The sequence below is a fragment of the Mirounga angustirostris genome, unplaced genomic scaffold (genome assembly GCF_029215605.1).
Source record: "Mirounga angustirostris isolate CCGP_5_RB_7025 unplaced genomic scaffold, mMirAng1.0.hap1 SCAF_10, whole genome shotgun sequence".
Taxonomy (NCBI): Eukaryota; Metazoa; Chordata; class Mammalia; order Carnivora; family Phocidae; genus Mirounga; species Mirounga angustirostris.
In genome coordinates, this window is record NW_026991718.1 from 38,389,721 (window position 1) to 38,414,116 (window position 24,396).

At 36.7% G+C, this 24,396-nt stretch overlaps 1 protein-coding gene across 2 annotated transcripts in view; it reads left to right on the plus strand.

Moving 5' to 3' along the window:
- The window catches only part of LOC123851086 (E3 ubiquitin-protein ligase RNF103), a 104,159-nt gene that overhangs the window by 14,551 nt on the left and 65,212 nt on the right, over nucleotides 1–24,396 (plus strand). The window contains exon 4 of one of the 2 annotated variants that reach the window (XM_045884591.3): nucleotides 4,256–6,605. The exons of the other annotated variant lie outside the window; for it this stretch is intronic. Within the exon in view, the coding sequence (XP_045740547.2) occupies nucleotides 4,256–5,831 (1,576 nt within the window). The 3' untranslated portion in view covers nucleotides 5,832–6,605. Of the gene's footprint in view, nucleotides 1–4,255; nucleotides 6,606–24,396 lie in introns of those variants that run through there. 2 annotated transcript variants of the gene reach the window in all.

Consider the following 24,396-nt stretch of genomic DNA (forward strand, 5'->3'; position numbering starts at 1 on the left):
ATCTGTGAACTAATTAATATATTTCAATACTGTAACTTATAAATATATTAGAAAATATCAAGTAAAAATAAATTTACAAAATATAAAGGTTAAACACATATTACAGTCTAATATAAATTGTTACATAACATTAAGAATTCAAAAATAAACTAAGCAAAACAGAAAATGATAATCTATTAACATGAAAAACTAAAGGAAATAGTAGTGTTTGACTTTTTTTGATGTAATCTTATAAAGCAAGATGCATCAGAAGTATCATAATTGAGTCTAGCAGATTTTAATGCAAATTTTTCTAGCTTTTCTTTGGAAAAACTCTGAGTCTATACTAGCTGAAGAATGGTAAAGAGATACATATAAGCAACTTCCATTTATTTTCCTCTAAATCCTTCATCTTCAAATAATCTCACCTCTTATTTATGATGGAACAGGTCATTTTTTAGCCAATTTTGATTTTTTTTGTTGATTGCATCTATTATTTTTTGTTACTAAAACACTTTTAGGGGCGCCTGGGTGGCTCAGTCCGTTAAGCATCTGACTTGTGATTTCTGCTCAGGTCATGATCTCATGGGTCATGAGATCGAGCCCTGTGTTAGGCTCTGTGCTAAACGCAGAGCCTGCTTGGGATTCTCTGCCTCTCCCTCTCCTACTCCTCCTCCCTCTGCTTACGCATGTATGGTCTCTCTCTCTCTCTCAAGTAAATAAATAAAATCTTTTTAAAAAAACACTTTTACTTCACCTTCATTTTCATCACAAAGGTGAAGATTTTGATGCATAGTTACTCATATCAGTTTCAATATCATCATATTCATGTTTCCTTTTATTGGGAAGGTCTTACAACTAAAGTAAGAACTATTCTTGCCATAACAGCTGTGCTTAGTCAGGATTTTTTTTTTCTTCTTTTGAGGATTTTGGAGATATAGAAGAACAAAATAGATATAGAAAAGTGTGTTCAGAGTGTCAATGCAGGGGCTCCTGGGTGGCTCAGTTGGTTAAGTGTCCAACTGTTGATCTCATTTCAGGTCTTGATCTCAGGGTTGTGAGTTCAAGCCCTGCATTGGGCTCCATGTTGGGTATGGAGCCTACTTAAAAAAAAAAAAAAAAAAAAAAAAAGGAATGTCAATGCAGGGTGTAACTGGGCAGGGAATAGTGTTTTTCAGCAAGTGTTTTAATCGTATGTTGAATAATTGAGTCATCATCTTGATTTCACATTTTTAGAAACACCAAACTCTCTACTCCACTGTTTATATTGCTTTCTTTACCGGAGTTCCTTCTCTGGGGTGGCCTCTGGGCAGCCTCCTCCGGTGTGCTGGTTGCATTGTACAACAGTACTTTCCTGACTTGGTTAGCTCCCCTAAGAATATTCAGGACCACCACCTCTGGGCCGCACCTGACTCTGTTGGGCAACAGTTTTAATTTCTTTCCCCGCATACTCAGCTTGCCTGGCCCAATTTCTCTCATTCCCCAACCAAACAATATAGCTTACAGGGCTAAAAAGCCCTCTGGTATGTCTATTCTCTTTTCTTTTCTTTGAGAAAGTAGAAAACATGATGGGGTGTGTCTTTAAGGAATTAGAGAGGTGGGGGATAGTAAAGAGCAGATGGAAAACATTGTAATTGCAGGAGCTGAGTGGCAAGTGGGTCAGGAGGGCTTATGGTGAGAGTAAAAGGGTAGAAGGCCTGTGGCATAAACAGAGAAGGGAAAGTAAAGGGGAGATTGGAGAGCAGGCCTGAAGGCCAATGAGGCCAATAACCTCTGAAGAAACCACATTACGTAAACAGAAGTACTAAGGTTTCTTTTTAAGTACTGAATGTCACACAAGAAACTGGAGTAACAAACTCACTAAACATGTTTTCTATCATTTTTAGTCTTCAAATTCTCTGAGATCTCAAAAGGTTTAGGTTATTTTCATGGTATTATCAGTGTGGAAGGTTAAACCTTAAAGCTATCACCTAACTGTAAACTGAAAAGAAAGCACATGATACATTTGTTTTCTTACATGAAGAAAAGTATGCACTAAGACCTTATTTGCCTGTTTTACACAATAAGGTTTTCTGTTAGAAAGATTGGCATTTAATTTATGGCACAACTCAGAAGCCAGTATTCTCTGAGGTAGTTATAGAAAGATAAAAGAATGATCAAGAGTAGAAATGTGTCATCACAAGTATCATATTAAGTTTAAAAATTAAAGCTACTTAAAGAAATTTAAGATGTAAATAAGGCAATTATCTATTTGACTTGTTGCTTTGGGGGTGGAGGGTAAAAATAGAATTCATGTCAATGAGTTATTACTTTGCATTATACAAATACAGTGTTAAGGGTTTAAAGATACTGTCTTTGTAGGAATTCATAATTCTCAAACCATTTCACTTAAAGCAATATTGATATTAGTGGAATCTACGCTGTTAAGGAAGCAAATCAACTCAGCAAGAAGCTGAATCATGGTCTGTGATTCCGAGTCACCCAGATAGTTTCTCAGAGTTGTTACTAACTTTGTCTTTATGACATAACATGCTATCTTGATTTATCTGAAGTTATATCACAAAATTCCTGAGATACAACTAATTGTATTATCATTATAAAACCATATGACCTATGTTGAGACTTTCAGTCTGATCACATAAATGTGTAATGTGCTTATTTTAAATAAAATATAATCCATGCTGGGACACCTGGCTGGCTCAGTCAGAGAAACATGCGACTCTTGATCTCAGGGTTGTGAATTTGAGCCCCACATTGGGTGTAGAGATTACTTGAAATAAATAAAACTTAAAATATATATTTATACACACACACGATCCATGTTTACTAAGTAAAGCATAACACTTATGATTTTATGATTTTTATATTTTGAATAGCAAAATAAGAAATTGAACGTTTGTTACCATCCATTTACAAATCTGTAACGAACAAAATGTACCTGCATGGTAGATTTTCTTTTTCCCATCTTTATTGAGGTAAATTTACATATCATAAAACTCCACATGGTAGGTTTTTGGAAAAAAAATACTTTTTTAAAAAAGGAAATGTTGCACTTACAATCTCTCCACTGTCATACAACAACTTTTTATTTTTCAGTATTTCATTTCTCATCTAGTTTTTTAGGGGGAGAGTGATGTCACAAATAATATAGCAAGAACTTGTCCATTTCCAAAAGGATTGGAGTCATGACCACACTGGTTAAATCTAAATAAATGGGGGCGCCTGGGTGGCTCAGTCTGTTAAGCGTCTGCCTTCAGCTCATGATCCCGGGTCCTGGGATCGAGCCCCGCATCAGGCTGCCTGCTCAGTGGAGAGCCTGCTTCTCCCTCTGCCTCTCACGCTGCTCATGCTCTCTCTCGCTCTCGCGCTCTCTCTCAAGTGAATAAATAAAATCTTTTTTTAAAAAGTCTGAACAAATGATTGAATTTTAGTTAAATTCTTCTATACTTACCTACCCTCTAACTGAATCTCTTCTTAATCTGAAAACTTACTTTGTTTCATCTGTATTAAATACTCTTCTTCATGATCTTCATTAAGGAGATGAAAGAATACAAAAAAGTATGGGACTTGCTCTTTCTTAGGTGAGCTTTTGTATGGATTACTTTGTAACCGTGCCTGCGTGCATCAGGTATTGGGTAGGTGCTTGGGTTAATAAATGGGTACAGCATGGCACCTACGCTCAAGGAACTTGCATTCAAGTCAGGGACTCAGCATGTAGGATAATCTATTCTCTCTTCTTTGCCCATTTGAATCTAACCACCTTCAAGACCTCATTCAGTTCCCAAACCTTTCAGGAAATCTTCACCAGCTCAAACTCTCAGTGATACTCCTTTTTTTTGAACTTCTTTTTTGTTATTTAGTAATTAATATATATGGTTTTATACTTCTGTTTTGTTTCCTTAATAGGATTTTAAATTCCTTGTGAGCAGGAATTATTTTCTTTCTTTTGGATCTTATAAGCACATAATGAAGTAGTAGGTACATAATAGATGCTGAAGTATTTGCTGATTTCCTTGACTAAAGCCTTTTCTTTAAAAAAAAAAAAAAAGACAGAGATATGAAACAAAACTACAAAAAGAGAGCTTGCTTTTGTTCTTGTACGACTGCCAGGTATTGGTATTACTTTTGATTATTTGGAGGTTATTTGGTTTTGAGGAGAGAGTATCTTTCAGTGCCAAAGAAATTTGTTAGGGGGAAACAAATTGTGCAATAGTGAAGATGAGCAAGCTAGCTCATCCATGAGCCTACCTTTTACTTACAGTTTACTCTCTTACAGATACTGCAGGAGAAGAGGCTGGGTACGATCCACACTCATTATGTCTGTCCCACAAACAAGCACTTCTAAAGGGAAAGTCATGCTTAAAGAATATAGTGGACGCAAAATTGAAGTAGAACACATTTTTAAGTGGATAACTGCTCATGCAGCTTCTCGGATCAAAACCATTTATAATGCTGAACATTTGAAAGAAGAATGGAATAAAAGTGATCAGTATTGGGTAAAAATATACCTATTTGCAAACCTTGACCAACCCCCAGCTTTCTTCTCTGCACTAAGTATAAAGTTTACCGGAAGAGTTGAGTTTATTTTTGTTAATGTGGAAAATTGGGACAACAAGAGTTACATGACAGATATTGGTGTATATAACATGCCATCATACATTCTTAGAACTCCTGAAGGAATTTACAGATACGGAAACCACACAGGTGAATTTTTATCCCTTCAGGCCATGGATTCATTTTTGCGCTCATTGCAACCTGAAGTAAATGATCTGTTTGTTTTGAGCTTGGTTCTAGTTAATCTTATGGCTTGGATGGACTTATTTATCACACAAGGAGCAACCATAAAGCGATTTGTGGTTCTCATAAGCACTTTAGGGACATATAATTCTCTATTAATTATTTCCTGGCTACCTGTGTTGGGCTTTTTACAGCTCCCTTACTTAGATAGCTTTTATGAATATAGCTTAAAATTGTTGCGATATTCCAATACAACCACACTGGCTTCATGGGTAAGGGCAGACTGGATGTTCTATTCCTCACACCCGGCCCTGTTTCTCAGTACGTACCTTGGACATGGTTTACTAATCGATTACTTTGAGAAGAAGAGACGGCGCAGCAACAACAATGATGAAGTCAATGCCAATAACTTGGAATGGTTATCAAGTCTGTGGGACTGGTACACCAGCTACCTCTTCCACCCGATTGCTTCTTTTCAGAACTTTCCTGTAGAATCTGATTGGGACGAAGACCCTGACTTATTCTTGGAGCGGTTAGCTTTCCCTGACCTTTGGCTTCACCCTCTGATACCAACTGATTATATAAAAAATTTGCCAATGTGGCGATTTAAATGTCTTGGAGTCCAGTCTGAAGAGGAAATGTCGGAGGGTTCTCAAGATATTGAAAATGACTCAGACAGTGAGAGCACAGACACTTTTAGCAGTGAAAAGGAAGTATTTGAAGATAAACAAAGCATAGTTCACAATTCTCCAGGAAGAGCAAGTCACTGTGATGCTGAGGCTTGTTCATGTGCCAATAAATATTGTCAGACCAGCCCATGTGAAAGGAAGGGGAGGTCATATGGATCATATAATGCTAATGAAGATATGGAACCTGATTGGTTAGCTTGGCCTGCTGATATGCTGCACTGTACTGAATGTGTTGTTTGCCTAGAGAATTTTGAAAATGGATGTTTGCTAATGGGGTTGCCTTGTGGTCACGTGTTCCATCAGAATTGCATTGTGATGTGGTTGGCTGGGGGCCGACACTGTTGCCCTGTTTGCCGGTGGCCTTCTTATAAAAAAAAGCAGCCATATGCACAACACCAGCCCTTGTCAAATGATGTCCCATCTTAACCATGTGCAATTTGTCCTTTATAAGCTTTGAGTATCTTACAGCTTGCCTTTTTAATGTTAGTCACAATGTTTTTGTGGTTTGAAGTTTAGTTTAATGTTAGTGCAGTGACAGGAAATACACATTATGCTAATGTTGATAATTACTTGGTTGCCTTGTGTGTCAATTGAATGCATACTTAATTGTAAAAATTTTTATTTACAACATTGGAAATTCAGAAGTTAATGTTCTTTGTAAGCACAAAAGAAGTATGATAGAAATTTATCCTAGCAAGACTTTACGAGGTAGGATCAAATTCTAATGGAATTGAGGCAGTTTCTTATCGTAAATGTTTCCTCCCTTTTTACAATCTCTGTCCAGCACCTCTTGGTTAAATAATGTATGCTCTGAGACATGAAATTAAAACAGACCTATGAAATAAATTATTTTAAAACCAGAAGATTACAGTTTTTCCAATGTTAAATTGTTTTTGATGAGGTGACTGAATGCTATAGGTGTTTTGCTGGTTTGTTAATTTCACAGGTAAGTCAAATGGAATCCTTGACTGTAAGTATAAGTATGCTGCTTATACTGGCCAGAGGTGACATTAGTCAGCCTCTTAGCTTGGTTAGCGTTGATGGGAAGGAATTTCATGGTGGGCTCTTTTTTTTAAGTATTAAGTCGTTTATGAGTAGTATATTAATCTAAGTAAAATCAACTATACCATGTTAGCCACATGTTGATTACTTATGTTTTTCCTAACTTTGATTTTGAAAAATTAAAAAACTACAGAAAAATTGGAAGCAGTACAGTGAACATCCATTTCTCTAATTCACCAAGTGTTAATATTTTGTTACCTTTGCTTTATCTTCTCTATGTGTATATTTATCTTTTTTCTTTTCTCTGGTTTGTTTTTTGTTTGTTGCTGATCCCTTTGAAAATAAATTTTAGTCACCCTGATTCTTCTTTACCACTGAATATATCACCATGTATCTCCTAAGAACAAGAACTTCTTTTTACATAACCACCATACCATTATCACACCCAAGAAATTTATTAACATTGACTCAGTAATATTTAATATCCAATCCCTACTTCCCACTTGCTTCCAAAATATCCTCTATATGTTTTCATTTTATTTTTATTGTGAACCTCAGGCAAGGTTCGTGCATTGGGTTTGGGCTTCTTCCTTTCATCCTTCTCTCTAAAAGCAGTTCCCTGCCTTTTTTTTTTTTTTTTTTTTAAGTCTTTCCTGATAAATTTTTGAAGAGTACAGGCTAGTTGGCTTATAGAATGTTCTACATTCTGGATTTGTCTGTTTCCTCATGATTAGATTTAAATTAATACTGCCTGGGTGGTATCTACCTCCCGTTTGTATGACATCAGAAGACATTTTGTATCAGTTTGTCCCATCATTGGTGAAGCTAAATTTGGTTAAAGTAATATGTTTCCATTGTAAGATACTTTTTCACTTAAGAGGGAACCTGTGAGGCTTGTGAATATCCAATTTTTTTTTAAATTTTTATTCCAGTATAGTTAACATTCAGTGTTATGTTAGGAACCCAATGGTTTTAACATCCACTGATGATTATTAGTCTAAATCAGTTATTAAATAGGAGTTGTACCATGGCGATTTTCTTCTTCTTTTTTTTAAGAATGGTTGATTTAGGGACTGAGCGTGGGGGCAGGGATGGGGTGGGGTCAGTAGGGGCAGAGGGAGAGAGAGAGAGAGAGAATCTCAAGCAGACTCCCTGCTGAGCGTAGAGCCTGACTCAGGGCTCAGAACCACGACCCTGAGATCATGACCTGAGCTGAAATCAAGAGTCAGATGCTCAATCGACTGAGCCACCCAGGCGCCCCATAACGTGGGGATTCTCTAATTGCATCCTTCATTCTACATTTTTTAGCTGGCATTTGTGTGTGTGTGTGTGTGTGTGTGTGTGTGAAGAACAGCTATTTTTCCATTTTTCTTTCTCACATACTTTGAATATTATTGGACTTACTGTCTTTTTATATTCAGTGTGTTAAAATTCATTATTCTTTTTGATTTCTGAATCCCAAATTTGGTAAGTGGGAGCCCCTCTAGGCTCTTCTGTGCTATTGATACATCCCTTTCAGTCTTTTTTTTTTTTTTTTTTAAAGATTTTATTTATTTGACAGAGATACAGCGAGAGAGGGAACACAAGCAGCGGGAGTGGGAGAGGGAGAAGCAGGCTTCCCGCGGAGCAGGGAGCCCGATGCGGGGCTCGATCCCAGGACCCTGGGACCATGACCTGAGCCGAAGGCAGACGCTTAATGACTGAGCCACCCAGGCGCCCCTATCCCTTTCGATCTTGAAGTGCTTGCTTTTTGACACAAGGTGTCCCAAGCTCACTTTATATTTTCTCTGGCCCAGCACTGTGATCAGGTCTGAGTTTCATGGTGCACTTTTAAAATCTTTTCTTGACTGCCCCCCAAAATGGTAAGAAAATATAATTTTCTTACTCTGAATTACTGCTGGGTTACTAGCAGAAACTTTTTTTGTTTGTTTGTTTCATGGTAGACGGAGCCTCATTTTCATACATTAATGAAAATATTAAGGACCAGCTATTAATATTTGGGAGCTCTTTTAAATTTTTAAATAAAAATGCAAACACTGCTCCTTGTGCTTTTAATTTTCTTTTGAAAAAAGGTAATCATGTCCTAGAGTTCTACCGTTGGTTCACTGCTCTTTCATGTTTTCAGTGGATGTCCCCAGTCTACATGGCCAAAGTCCCCTTCCCACGTCTCCAGTTTTATATTCAGCCATCTGCTGAACAGCTTCTCCTGGGTGCATTTCAGTACTTAGTAAAACAGCTTTTCATTTTCTCCCCTACCCCCAGTCCTCTTAGGGTCCTGATTTCAGTCAATGGGTCATAGACCCATAATATTGTCCCATTATGAAATGTACACAAAAGTATAGACATTTTAAAAGACAATTAAAATTTCTCCATCCTGGGGCACACACGTCACACATTGGAGACTACTACCCTAGAACATAAACCACAATCTCCTTACAACCAGCTTTCAAGGCCCTTCATAATCTTCCTGGTTGACTTCTTAGAGACATCATCACACTCTGGACTGCTTATCTCTCCAGGCCCATGCTCTGGTTTTTCTCAGTTTGGTGCTTTGCTCTCACCTCTACCTAGTGTTCTCATCCCTTCTCTGGTTTGTCTGGCTAGATCCCACCTCATCCAGAAATTCTACACCCTCCTGCCCATCTTTTCCTTCCCCACCAGGCTTATAAAGAGACAAAGATATCTACACTGAAAGCTCAGGCAGCTGTCATCTTACTCAAGTGATCAAACTTAGTATCACCAACAATGGAGCAGATTGATACGTGCCCTTCTTCTAATCTTAGTGGTATCTTGCCCTTTCTTGGTACATGCCCTTCTTACATCCCACTGATACCTTGCACACGTCTGTCATACTTAACTGCATTGTCTTGAAACCATGCATGTGCGTCTTTTGGGTGAACTACTTTAAGGGAGCACCTGTGCACTAATCTAAATATCCACAGTGCAGGGCATAAAATAGATACACATTGTGAATGTTAGACACATAGTAAAAATAATACAATGAGGGGCACCTGGGTGGCTCAGTCGGTTGAGCAACCGCCTTCGGCTCAGGTCATGATCCTGGAGTCCCGGAATCGAGTCCCACATCGGGCTCCCTGCTCAGCAGGGAGCCTGCTTCTCCCTCTGACCCTCCCCCCTCTCATGCTGTTTCTCTCTCACTCGCTCTCTAATAAATAAATAAATAAAATCTTTAAAAAAATAATAATAATATAATGAAATTGGGGAGGAAATAATTGCCAGAGAGGGTCAGGTCTCCAGGGAAGCTTGACTCATCCCTTAATTGTTAAGCATAGCAAATAATGCTTTTGTCAGATTTTCCTGGAGGTGGAGAATTGAAGGAAATATTCAAGGTTGACAGACTCTAAACTTGAACTGTGTTTAAAAAGAAAGTTCGAATTCGTAGAGCAACCTATTGAATTTAATGAACTAAATTTTCCAAGTATGTGGGCTTTGTAGTTACTGAACGCTGGTTAACTGTAATAGTAGGATACATGATTGTGTTCTGTTCAAAAGTTTTTCTACAGTCTTCTCTCATGTTTTTGTGTAAGTCTTTCTTTAAGGATAAGAGATCCCTGAGGGCAGGAGTAATGCTATAATCTACTGTTATATCCTTAACATATTAGACCCAGAGTCAACATTCAGTAATTATTGGCTTGAATTTTAAAAATCTATTTTAATTTTGCCCTTTACCAAACTTTTTACCACCCATCTAGTGTAGGTAGAAAAGATAAATTATATTTTTAGTACCCATTAGTACTGACAAAGACCTCAGTATTTATGGCCTGCTCCAAGACAAAAATATTATTATTATTATTATTTTATTATTATTTTTGTGTGTGTAGTCCCATACCTCTTTTCATCTCCAGATTATTTGGGAGCCTGGAAGATTATTCATGTAGTCTTTCTCTTTGCTCCCACGTTTTTCCCCTTGACCATTTTATTATTACTTAAAACTATTCAAGGGACAGGGGCGCCTGGGTGGCTCAGTCATTAGGCATCTGCCTTCGGCTCAGGTCATGATCCCAGAGTCCTGAGATCAAGCCCCGCATCGGGCTCCCTGCTCAGCAGGAAGCCTGCTTCTCCCTCTCCTACTCCCGCTGCTTCTGTTCCCTCTCTCGCTGTGTCTCTCTCTGTCAAATAAGTAAATAAAATCTTAAAAAAAAAAAAAAAAAAAAAAACTATCCAAGGGACAAAAGGTAGCAGAAGTGTTGGGTCCTTTTTGCTATTGGATTTGATTAAAATTTAGAGAAGAAAGAATGGAAATTTAATTGTTAAAATGACATTTTGAATCATCTTTTAATCATTCTATTCTTGTTCTTGTTGCCAAAATTTAAGTATACTGATTAATGTTCAATTTAGGCAATCTCTTTGCTTAATTTTTTGTGCCATCTTCTCACCCAAAGTTTTTATCGATTCGTATATAATAAATCATCCCTGTGCAACAGGTGGACAAGAAGGAATCCCCACTTAATAGGTGATTGAAATTCAGGACAACCAAGGTAGTTAAAGATATGACTAGGACACAGCTTCCAAATCTGAACGTCTTCAGGGCCCAGTGAAACAGGCTTAAGGAGGAGTGGGGGGGGTAACAGTGTGTTTGCTCCACCTAAACGTACCCAAATATTTTCTTAAAAGATGACGTCAGCAAGTCAAAGCTGTGGTGGGTTCTTTAAAACCTCTGGATAAGATTCTATCTTGTTCAAGTCTCTCTTTACCATATTTTCACTTAGAAATAAGTGCATTTGTGGAAAAGACAATAGGAATAGTCTTTTGTCAAAATTACATTATCCTTTATGCTGATGCTAAATGGTGTACTTGTTACTGTCAAGTTCTCTTAGTTTATGTAATGATGGAATGATAGGTTCTTTATATTATATGCTGAACAAATGGTGCTTCAATATTCTCATTTATAGTCTGTTTTAAAACACACTCTTAGAATTGACAATACCTAACTGAATTTATAACATATTTACCTAATAAGAACAAAAATAAGCTTAAAAGTAGAGAGGCACCCAAACAGATGTCAAAGGTCAGGTACTACCTGAGGGTTTTCTTTTTTTGTTTGTTTCTTTTTTAATTCATTTTTTCCAACTTTATTGAGATAAAATTGACATATAATATTGTGTAAGTTTAAGGTATACAATGTGTTGACTTGATAGATATATATTGCAGTTTGATGACCATGGTAGCATTAGCTAATACCTCCATCACATCACATGATTTGTAATAACATTTAAGATCCACTCTCTTAGCAACTTTCAAGTAAATAAATACAATATTTTAACTATAATCACAATGCTGTGCATTAGATACCCAAAACTTACTCATCTTCTCACTGGAAGTTTATACACTTTGACAAACATTTCCCCATTTCCCCCACCCTCCAGTCCCTGGTAACCACCATTCTGCTTTCTGTTTCTATGAGTTTGGCTTTTTTGTTCTTTTTTTTTTTTTTTTGTAGATCCCACATATAAGTGATATCGTATAGTTTTTGTCTTTGTCTAACTTACTTAGCATAATGCCCTCCAGACCCATCCATGTTGTCAATGATGGCAAGATTTCCTTGTTTCTTGTGGCTGAATAATATTCCATTGCATATATGTGGTATATACAATGTGGTGGTCCAAATACAGTGGAATATATACCATATTTTTATCCATATATCTGTTGATGGACACTTAGTGTTTTCTTATAAGCATCTACTGAGTGAATGAAGAATCACACAGATGCTTACTCAGAATTTATTCTTACTTTACAAAGAACTTGAATGAGCTTGGTGATTTAGCTTCCCAATCTATAGAATAGAAACTACACAGAGAGTTTGAAGTAAGAGGTAGACCCTATTAGAGGCAGGGCAGGCAAAGAAGTGATAGTTACAGTAGTTTGACAGAGGTAAAAGGTATTAAGAAAAAAAAAAAAAAAGACCCAAACACAAAACAGTAGTTTGTGGCCAGTAAGTACAGTGTCTCCTGAGAGAATATCACTATCTTACCAACCGATTTTGTGTTCCTCCAGAAAAACATTTTACCACTGCCACTTGCACAAGAAGTCAGAAAAATTCATTTTTTCATATTCAAAATTGTTTTAAAACTATTAAATTTTAAAATGTTCTGAAACCTTAAAATGTTTCAACAAAGTAAAAAGTTTCTGTTTCCTGGAAAACCCATTTAGGGAGATGGGTTTGGAAAGACAGAAATCTTGTTCCTTGCCTCCCTTATAAAAGGTTAACTCCTGGCAGTCTCACCAATTATCCATAACATGCTGCCAGTTGTAGAATAGAAAGATGATGTTCATGTACAATGTATATTTAGTCACCCTCACTACTGTTGGTAAAATTCTATGAGCTCTTCTCATTTGGGAATGTACTTTGAGACCATCATATATTTGTTGATAAAGCAGGGTCTGGTGATATATTTCCACATGGGTAACTTATTTGGGGTTTTATGAAGTCCTTTCACAAAAACAAAGTAGTTGGGTTTCAGGCCAGCAAAACAGAAGTTAGAATTCTGGTATTTTCAGGGCTGCTTTTGTCTTTATTGTTTAAATGCTCCCCATTTAGTTTTACTTAATTCCTGAGTCAAGTGGCTAAAACAGTAGGTTTCTGGAACAAAATGCCTCAAGCTGACTCCCAGCTTTGTTGCCAGAGGCTTGGGTAAGAGAGCCCTCTTGCCAAACACAGCAATATTTTGGGCTTTTAAAGCAGTATTGTTCAAATTATTTGTTAGTATCAACATGGTGGACTGTGACCAAACTTGATGTATATTGCTTTGCTTTAAAAGCACTTTATCTTGTCTGATGAGAAGGAAAAAAGAAAGAAGTGTGTCGTTCTTAACAGTTTTCCTGTTTGTTTGTTTGTTTTCCTGTTTAAAATAATAGAATCTGAGTGTCAGAAGCAAATGTGTTTTGTCCAATCTTCTGCCTTAATTTAGGTTGTGGATGTCCCTGTCATGAATAAATTGGCACACTCATCATCTAACAAAAGGCATGCTACATTTGCAAAAACCTACAAACAGTCCACCTGCCAGGATTCACAAAATCATGCAGTTACCTGGCAATATAGCCATAACAGGTGCTGAATGCCCAGATTTGGATACATTCCACGTCACCATGGGAAGGAGAATAAAATCAGGAGTTCATCTGTTAAAAAAAAGCTAGTTCTAATATAACCTCACTCTGAAATATAATATGATATCTACATCTATTCATCAAAATGGCACATATTTAACCACGATTTTTATTTAGAGAGAAACCTGTGAACTGTAAGGTATTAAAGCCCAGCCTCATGAGTTCAGTGACCAACTCATCCAGTTACCCTGAATTATCTCCAAAACAGGGAACAGGGGAGACATGAGATCAGCTTTCTTCTACTTCCACTGACATATTCTCTGCTGTTACTGAATCAGGGCAGATCTACACAGACTACTGTATTTTCATGACTGGGGAATGGTTGAGAGGTAAAAGATCGCTTACGGCATAATATGCACCAGACTGGGTTATATAGGAATTGGAGAAAGGACCCGTCATTTCAGAATTTTCTGACAGCTAAAAAAGACTACAGGAATTAATTCAGTTATATTCCTTTAATGCTAAGGAGGAATATATGTAATTAACCCATTCTGGGAAAATACATGCATTTTATTTAGAATCTGGTAATCAGACCTAGAGTTTACTCAAACAGCTTGGAGTTCTTGGTCCAGGAGAATGTGGTGTTAGCTATAAGATGCTTGTTTATCTGAGAATTAGTACATAGTTTGAGTGCGGACTAGTGTTTCTGAAATAATATTCCCAAATGGTGAACCATAGGTAGAAATCAAAAAAGGCTTTTGATGCCTCATAACTTTATTGATTAACTAAAAAAGGGAGAAGGAGGACAAGAGAAGGATGGAACAAATGGACAGTACCTTCTCCATCTATTCCTTCTTTAACCACTTCCAGTCATTCAGGGAAAATACATTCTTTTCTCCATTTAGTTAAAGTTTTTACTGAAAGGCAATACATCTCCATAAAAGTATATAAATATTTAATGTGCAGGTTATTAATTTCTCATAAACTCAACGCTCACATAACCCATCACCCATATCAAGAAACAGAGTAACTGTCACATCCTAGAAACCTCCCCTGGTTTCCTCCTTGTCACGACTTTCACCATCCTTCCCAAATTTAATCTCTATGACAACTTCTTAAATCCTGGGGTAGTTTTGCTTGTTCTTGAATGATATGTGAAAGGAATCCTGTAGTATGTTGTATTTTGTGTATAGCTTCTTTCATTTAAAATTGTATTTGTGAGTGTCATCTCTTATGTACAGCAGTACTTCGTTCATTTTCATTACTGCATAGTGTTCTATCATCTGAACATACCACAGTTTATCCATTCTATCAAAATAGACATCTAGTTTGTGCTTGCTTCAGCAGCACATATACTAAAATAGACATTTAGCTTATTTCCAGTTTCTGACCATTGCAAATAGTACCACTATGAGCATTCTTGTATGTGACTTCGGTTCACATTTTTGTTGAGGGTAGAATTTCTGAATTAGTATGCCTATGTTCAGTTTTGGTAGACACTGGCAGTTTCCTAAAGTAGTTGTATCAATTTGTATCCTCCCCAGCAGTATATGAGAGTCCCAGTTGTTCTACATTCTTGCTAAAATTTGATGTTATAATTTTTTTCATTTCTGAAATTCTGGTGGGTATATAGAGATATTTCTTTGTGATTTTAATTTGCCTTTCTCCAACAACTAATGAGGCTGAGACCCTTGTCCTATGTTTACTGGCCATTTGAATTACCTCTTTTGTGAAATCTTTTGCCCATTTTTCTATTGGGTTGCTATTTGTCTTTTTTGTTGAATTATAGGAGTTCCTCATATATTCTGGATATAAGTCCTTTGTCAAATATATGTATTGCAGATATTTTCTCTCAGTCTGTGTCTTTCCTTTTGGGAAGAAGAGAGGGATTTTTTTAAACTGTTGTGTGTTTTTTTTTTTTTAAGACTTTATTTATTTATTTGAGAGAGAGCAAGTGCATGAGCAGGGAGGAGGGGCAGAGGGAGAGGGAGAAGCAGGCTCCCTGCTAAGCAGGGTTGCAGGGCTCGATCCCAGGACCCTGAGATCATGACCTGAGCCAAAGGCAGATGCTTAACCAACTGAGCTACTTAGGTGCCCATAAACCATTTTTTTCCTCAGAAAATTTTAATCCCAGGGGTGCCTGGGTGGCTCGGTTAGACATCCAACTCTTGGTCTCAGCTCAGGTCTTGATCTTGGGTTTGTGAGTTCAAGCCCCGTGTTGGGCTTCATGAGGGGCATGGAGCCTACTAAAAAAATTTTTTTTTAAATCACATGCAAAAGTGGAGAGATTCATACAATGAATTCATACAATGAATTCCCATGTAGCCAATTTTAACAAGTCTCAACTCCTGGCCAATCAATTTCAGCTATTATCCCCAATAAAATCACTCTCTTGCATTGCCCTAATCTCTCCTTTTGTTTCATTATTAACCTTTTAGGCCTTTATTTCTTTATTCAACATTCATTTGTTTATTATTCACATATATTTGGATTAATTCCAGTTGAATTTTTTTTAAAGATTTTATTTATTTGAGAGAGCACGAGCAAGCACGGTGGCGGTGGGAGGGTGGAGCAAAGGGAGAGGGACAAGCCAATTCCACACTGAGCATGGAGCCCCACGAGGGGCTCGATCCCACAACTCCGAAATCATGACCTGAGCAGAAATCACGAGTCCGGGACTTAACTGTCTGAGCCACCCACACACCCCCAGTTGAATTAATAATTAATGAATGCGTTTTGTGCTTATAGTACCTGTGCTTTCTGCATATGGTGACTTTATTGACCACTCCCTCCTTGAAATTCCTTTCCCTCAGTTTGGGAACTACTGAGGTAGTTCTTTGGTACTACTCTACCTGGTTTTCCTCCTACTTCTTTGATCCTTTTTAAAAAATAATTTCCTTCCTGGGATCTTCCTCCATTGCTTTTTCAGAGTTATTGTTCCTCTAGAGTTCTGTTCCAGTTCTCAATTCATTTGGGTGATTTCATCAATACTCGTGTCCTTGACTCCTACTTATATGCTGATGGCTTCTGAATCCACATCTCCAGTTCAGAACACTCTATTCAACACCAGGTCCCTTTATAGAGCTATCTGCTGGGCATTTCACTTGGATGACCCATAAGCATCCATGGTAGACTTGCTGACTATTGTTCTCCCCCTACCCTGTTATCTATTCTCCCATTCTTCTGTTACACTAGAATTTTAGCTGAATAAAGTCCCAGCTATCAACAATATTTCTCAGCCCATATTGTAGTTAGGTGTGACCAATTGACTAAATCTTGACAGTACAGTATAAGCAAAAGTGATACGTGCCACTTTGGGATCTTGACTTAAAACATTGGGTATATGTGTTATCACTTTCTCTTCTCTACTTCCAACCTGCCAGATAATGGTGATAACTTAGAAGTTGGGTGAAATAAGTGCACAGAAATGCCTTACCAACCTGGGTCTCTGAATGACCTCAAACAGAGCTACCTGGCTATGGAGATTACTAGACTCCTCCACAAAACAAACTTCCATTTAATTTAAGTCATTGCATTTTGAGGCCTCTCTATGATAGCAGATTAACCTTTAACTATGACAACATGTCAATCACATCATATCCAAAATTTGCTGATTATCCTTTCACCTAAATATCCTATGTCTATAGGTCCATTATGAATAAAAGCTCCTGCAGTTACCTAGTCAGTGTACCTGTCTCAACCAGTTTTCCTAAATGCAGTTCCTACTACTTCTTAAAATAACTCTGGATTTCTACTTCTGACCATGATGGAGTAACTGGTACTGGACTGGTCTTCTTGCCATAACTATAAGTCCACACAAAAATACATGAGCAATTATTTTCAGGAAGTGGACAACAGGCAATATAAGGCTGAGATTGCTGAGAGGAGGGAAACTGACAGGGAAAAACCCCATGATTACTCAGCTCTCTGCCTAGGGCAATTTCTTGACTGCAGTACACAGAATTCAAGTCCAAACAAAGCACAGTGAGAAGTTCCACTGAGATTCAACTATGATGTTGTATGTATTTACAGTTCATTTTTTGTAGTGCTGTATTAATTAGTATATTATTATATGAATATATCATAATGTATATATTCATTTGATTGCTGATGGACGTTTGTTTCCAGTTTTTGCCATTATGAATAAAGCTGCTTTGAATATTATACATGTCTTTTAATGGACAAACACTTATGTTGAGTATATAATAAAGGATGGAATTGTTATATCATAAAGTTAACACATATAGTTAGCTTTAGTAGCTACTGCTGAAGAATTTTCCAAACTAGTTGTAACAACGTATACTCTAACCAGCAGTATATGAGTCCCCATATTTTTTTCCAGCACTTGATATTGTCAGTGCTTTTAATATTAACCATTCTTGTGGGGATGTAGTAGTATTTACTTAATGGCTTTAATTTTTATCTCTCCGATGAATCATGAAGTGGATCATCTTTTCATATTCTCAATAGCAATTTGAAGGTTCTCTCTTGTGAAGTGTCTATTCAGGTATTTTGCTCATTAAAAAATTGGGGTGGGCCTATTGTTATTAATATGAAAAAGTCCTTTATATATACTAGATATGAGTGTTTTTATTTTGAAAATATAAAGCAGTTTTTGGTTTCCCTTTTCACCCTCATTTTTTGATGAATAAAAGTTCTTAATGTTAAAGAAATCCAATTTAATGATTGTTTTATAGCTGTTTAAAATTTGTGTTCTGTTTAAGTCATCTTTGCCTACCCCAAAGTCGTAAAGATATTTTCCTATGTTTTGTTCTAGCAGCTTTGCTTTTTTACCTATCATATTTTAAAGATTTATTTATTTATTTATTTGAGAGAGAGAATGAGACAGAGAGCATGAGAGAGGGGAGGGTCAGAGGGAGAAGCAGACTCCCCACTGAGCAGGGAGCCCGATGCGGGACTCGATCCTGGGACTCCAGGATCATGACCCGAGCCGAAGGCAGCCGCTTAACCGGCTGAGCCACCCAGGCTCCCCTACCTATCATATTTTAGTCTATGCTCCATCTCAAATGAATTTAGTATGAGGTAGGGATCAAAGTTCTTTTTTTTTTTTCTTATGGGTATCTAAATTGACCTTATGGAATTTAATGGAAAGAATATCATTTTCTCCACTGAATTGTGGTGGTATTTGTTATAAACCAGGTTCTGCTACTGGGTTCTCTATTCTGTTCCATTAGTCTCTATAATAATTTCACACCAACACCACACAACATTAGTTATTAGAATTTTATAATACTGTTGATATCAGGTAGCATAAATCTTCCAATGTTAGTATTTTGCATTTCCAAATAAAATTTTCAAATTAGCTTATCAAAATTCACCTCAGAAAACCCTTCTAGGTGTTGGGATTGCATTAAATCTATAGGTCACTTTGGTGGTAAATTGATGTCTTTACAGTACTGAGTTCCATTTCATGAATATGGTATATCTCTCCATTTATTTAGATATTCTTTAATTTCTATAAGCAGTGTTTTGTAGTTGTCTATAAAGGAGTTTTGTATATTTTCATTCAATTTATTCCTAATTGATTGACTTTTATGACATTATCAATAATAGTGTCATTTTATTTATTTTATTTTAAGTTTATTTATTTTATTTTTAAGTTTTTATTTAAATTCCAGTTAGTTAACATACAGTATATTAGCTTCAGGTGTATAATTTAGTGATTCAACACTTACATACAACACCTGGTGCTCATCACAAGTGCACTCCTTAATCCCCACCACCTATTTAACCCAACCCCCCACTGACCTCCCTTCCGGTAACCATCAGTGTGCTCTCCATAGTTAAGAGTTGGTTTGCCTCTCTCTCTTTTTTTTCCCTATGCTCATTTGTTTTTCTTAAATTCCACATGTGAATGAAGTCATATGGTATTTGTATTTTTCTGACTCACTTCATTTAGCATAATACTCTCTTGCTCCATCCACGTCATTGTGAATGGCAAGATTTCATTCTTTTTTATGGTTAAGTAATATTCCGTTGTATTTATATACCACATCTTCTTTATCCATTCATCAGTCAATGGACATTTAGGCTCTTTCCATAATTTGGCTATTGTAGATAATGCTGCTATAAACATTGGGGTGCATGTATCCCTTTGAATTGGTATTTCTGTATTCTTTGGGTAAATACCTAGTAGTGCAATTACTGGATTGTAGGGTAGTTCTATTTTTAACTTTTCAAGGAGACTCCACATTGTTTTCCAGAATGGCTGCACCAGTTTGCATTCCCACCAACAGTGCAGGAAGGTTCTCCTTTCTCCACATCCTCACCAACATCTGCTGCTTCTTGTGTTGTTGACTTTAGACATTCTGACAGGTGTGAGGTGATATCTCATTGTAGTTTTGATTTGTATTTTCCTGATGAGTGATGTTGAGCATCTTTTCATGTGTCTGTTAACCATCTGTATGTCTTCTTTGGAAAAATGTTTATTCATGTCTTCTGCCCATTTTTAAAATGGATTATTTACTTTTTAGGTGTTGAGTTTTATGACTTTATATATTTTGAATACTAACCCTTTATCAGATATATCATTTGAAAATATCTTCTCCCATTCTGTAGGTTGCCTTTTAGTTTTGTTGAGTCTTTCCTTTGCTGTGCAGAAGCTTTTTTTTTTTTTTTTTTTAGATTTTATTTATTCATTTGAGAGAGAGAGACAGAGACAGACCACAAGCAGGGGGCAAGGCAGAGGGAGAGGGAGAAGCAGACTCCCCGCTGAGCTGGGGGCACAACATGGAGCTCAATCCCAGGACTTGGAGATCATGACCTGAGCTGAAGACAGATGCTTAACCATCTGAGCCACCCAGGTGCCCCTGTGCATAAGCTTTTTATTTTGATATAATCTCAACAGTTTATTTTTGTTTTTGTTTTCCTTGTTCCGGGAGACATATCTAGTAAGAAGTTGCTATGGCCAACAACTTTTATTTTTTAGTTGTTGATTGTATATAGAAAGAATGTGTTTTTGTAGATAGCTTTTTTTAAGCAAGAATTGTGTTAAACCTGTATGTGTATATGCAGAACACTGATAATCTTCACTATGTTGGGTTTCCAATCTGTGAACATTGTATGCGTCTCCATTTTATTTAGATCTTTGATTCTTTCATGATTCTGTCAGTGTTATGTAATTTTCAGCATGCAAGTCCTATACATGTTTTGTTAGATTTATACCTAAGTATTTCATTTTTTGAGTGGTTGTAAAGGGCATTGTATTTTTAATTTTGGTGTCCACATGTTCATTGCTATATATATAGAAATATCATGTAAAATATTTTTTGTACATTTGTCTTTTATTCTGTGACCTTACTGAAATCACTTTCAGTTCTAGGAGGTTTTTGGTAGATTTCTCAAAATTTCTACATAGACAATTATGTCATCTGTAAATAACAATTTAATTTCTTCCTTTCTGATTTGTTTGTCTCTTATTTCCTTTTCTTATCTTATTGCAGTGGGTAAAACTTTCAGCACTAAGTTGAGTAAGAGTGGTGAAAGTGGATATCACAGAGGTTGCTGCCTGTGTTCTCCTTTAGGATTTTGATGGACTCCTGTCTCACATTTAGGTCTTTCAACCATTTTGAGTCTATTTTTGTGTGTGGTGTAAGGAAATGGTCCAGTTTCATTCTTCTGATGTGGCTGTCCAATTTTCCCAACACCATTTGTTGAAGAGACTGTCTTTTTTCCATTGGACATTCTTTCCTACTTTGTCGAAGATGAGTTGACCATAGAGTTGAGGGTCCATTTCTGGGCTCTCTATTCTGTTCCATTGATCTATATGTCTGTTTTTGTGCCAGTACCATACTGTCTTGATGATTACAGCTTTGTATAAACTCTTCGACCTCAGCTGCAACAACTTCTTCCTAGAAACATCACCAAAGGCAAGGGAAGAAAGGGCAAAAATGAACTATTGGGACTTCATCAAGATAAAAAGGTTTTGCACAGCAAAAAAAGTCAACAAAACCAAAAGACAACCAACAGAATGGAAGAAGATATTTGTAAATGACATATCAGATAAAGGGCTAGTATCCAAAATCTATAAACAACTTACCAAACTCAACACCCAAAGAACAAATGATTCAACCAAGAAATGGGCAGAAGACATGAACAGACATTTTTCCAAAGAAGACATCCAAATGGCCAACAGACACATGAAAAAGTGCTCAACATCACTCGGCATCAGGGAAATCCAAATCAAAACCTCAATGAGATACCACCTCACACCAGTCAGAAAGGCTAAAATTAACAAGTCAGGAAACGACAGATGTTGGCAGGGATGCGGAGAAAGGGGAACCCTCCTACAATGCTGGTGGGAATGCAAGCTGGTGCAGCCACTCTGGGAAACAGTATGGAGGTTCCTCAAAAAGTTGAAAATAGAGCTACCGTAGGACCCTGCAATTGTACTACTGGGTATTTACCCCAAAGATACAAATGTAGGGATCTGAAGGGGTACGTGCACCCCTATGATTATAGCAGCAATGTCCACAATAGCCAAACTACGGAAAGAGCCAAGATGTCCATTGACAGATGAATGGATAAAGAAGATGTGGTATATATAAACACTTCAGCTCAGGTCATGATCTCAGGGTCCTCAGATCGAACCCCATGTCAAGCTCCATGCTCAGCCGGGAGTCTGCTTGTCCCTCTTCCTCTGCCCCTACCCCTGCTCATGCTCTCTCTCTCAAATAAATAAATGAAATCTTTTAAAAAATAAATTTAATGTTAGCTGCAGGGTTTTTTGTAGATGATTTTTATCAAGTTGAGGAACTTCCCTTGTTACTATTTTTTGAGAGTTTATTTATTTATTTATCACAAATGGATATTGAACTTTGTCAAAATTTTTTTCTGCATTGAGTGATATGGTCATGTGATTTTTCTTCTTTAGCCTGTTACATTGGATTATACTGATTAATTTTCAAATAATGAGCCAGTCCCACATCCTTGGAATAAACCCCTTGGTCATGGTCATTGTGTTTAATTCCTCTTACATATTACTGAATTCTTTTTTTTTTTTTAAGATTTTATTTATTTGACAGAGAGAGATACAGCAAGAGAGGGAACACAAGCAGGGGGCAGTGGGAGAGGGAGAAGCAGGCTTTCCGCTTTGAGCAGAGAGCCCCATGTGGGGCTTGACCCCAGGACCCCGGGACCATGACCTGAGCGGAAGGCAGACGTTTAATGACTGAGCCACCGAGGCGCCCCACATATTACTGAATTTTCTTTGCTATATTTTGTTAAGAGTTTTTGTGTCTATATTCATGAGGGATATTGGTCCGTAGTTTTCTTATTTTATACTTTTTTTTTTTTTTTGGTCTGGTTTTGGTATCAGGGTAATATTATCTGCATAAAGTGAATTGGGGCATTTGCTCCTCTTTTATTTTCTAGGAGAGATTTGCTATTTTCTAGGAGAGTTTGCCCCTCTTCTATTTTCTAGGAGAGATTTTGTATAGTTGGTGTTAATTGTTCTTTCTTTCCCTTTCTTTCTTTCTTTCTTTCTTTCTTTCTTTCTTTCTTTCTTTCTTTCTTTCTTTCTTCTTTCTTCTTTCTTGTTTCCTTTTTTTAATTGAAGTATAGTTGACACACAATGTTACATTAGTTTCAGGCATACAACATAGTGATTCCACAACTCTATTGATTATCTTATGCTCAACACAAGTGTAGCTACCACCTCTCACCTTACATCACTATTACAGTACCACTGACTATATTCCCTATGCTGCACCTTTCATCCCCATGAATTATTCATTCTACAACTGGAAGCCTGAACCTCCCATTCCCCTTCACCCTTGGCAACTATCAGTTTGCTCTCTGTGTTTATGCATCAATCTCTGTATTAATTATTCTTTAAACATTTGATAGAATTTTCCAGTTTAACCATCCATCTGAGCCTGAGAACATAGAATGTTTATATTTTATTTTCTGTTTGTTCTCTCTGTTTTCTTTTCCTTTCTTCCTATGGATTACTTGAACATTTTTTAGAATTCCATTTTTACATATCTATAGTGTTTTTTAAAACTGCTTTATTGAAATATAATTCACATATGATTCATTCACTTAAAAATTTTTACGGTACTTACTGCTCACCACAATAAGTGTAGTTACCATTTGTCACTATACAACTTATTACAATATTATTTGCTATATTTCCTATGCTGTACTTTTCATCTCCATATGTACAATTCAATGACTTTTAGTACATTCACAAATTGTGCAACCATCACCATTATATAATTTCAGAACATTTTCATTACCCCAAAAAGAAAGCCCATACATATTAGCAATCACATTCCATTCTGCATTTTTCCCATCTCCTGGAAACCACTAATCTATGTTCTCTCACTATGGATTTGCCGATTCTATACAAAATTATGTGTCCTTGGATTTGGTTTCTTTCCCTTGGCATAGTGTTTTCAATTTTTCATCCACATTGTAGCATGAATCAGTATTTCATTCCTTTTCATGACCAAATAAGATTTGATTACATGGATAATATATTTTATGTATCTATTTATCAGTTGATGGACATTTAGGTTCATTCTACTTTTTTACTATTATGAATAATGCCGCTATGAATATCTGTGTACAAGTTCTTGTGTGGACATATATTTTCATTTTGATTTGTATGTTTCTAGAGTGGAATTGCTGAATCATATGGTATCATATTTAACTTCTTGAGGAACTGCCCAACTGCCTTCCAAAGTTACTGCATCATTTTACATCCCCACTGTCAGTGTATGATATGAGAGTTCCAGTTCTTTGTATCCTCAGGAACATTTACTGTCTGTCTTTTTTTTATTATAGCCATCAGAGTGTGTGTGAAGTCATCTCATTGTGGTTTTGATTTTCATTTCCCTGATGGCCAATATCTCTATGGTATTTTTTAGTGTACTTCTTTGTATAGTTTTTTAGTGGTTGC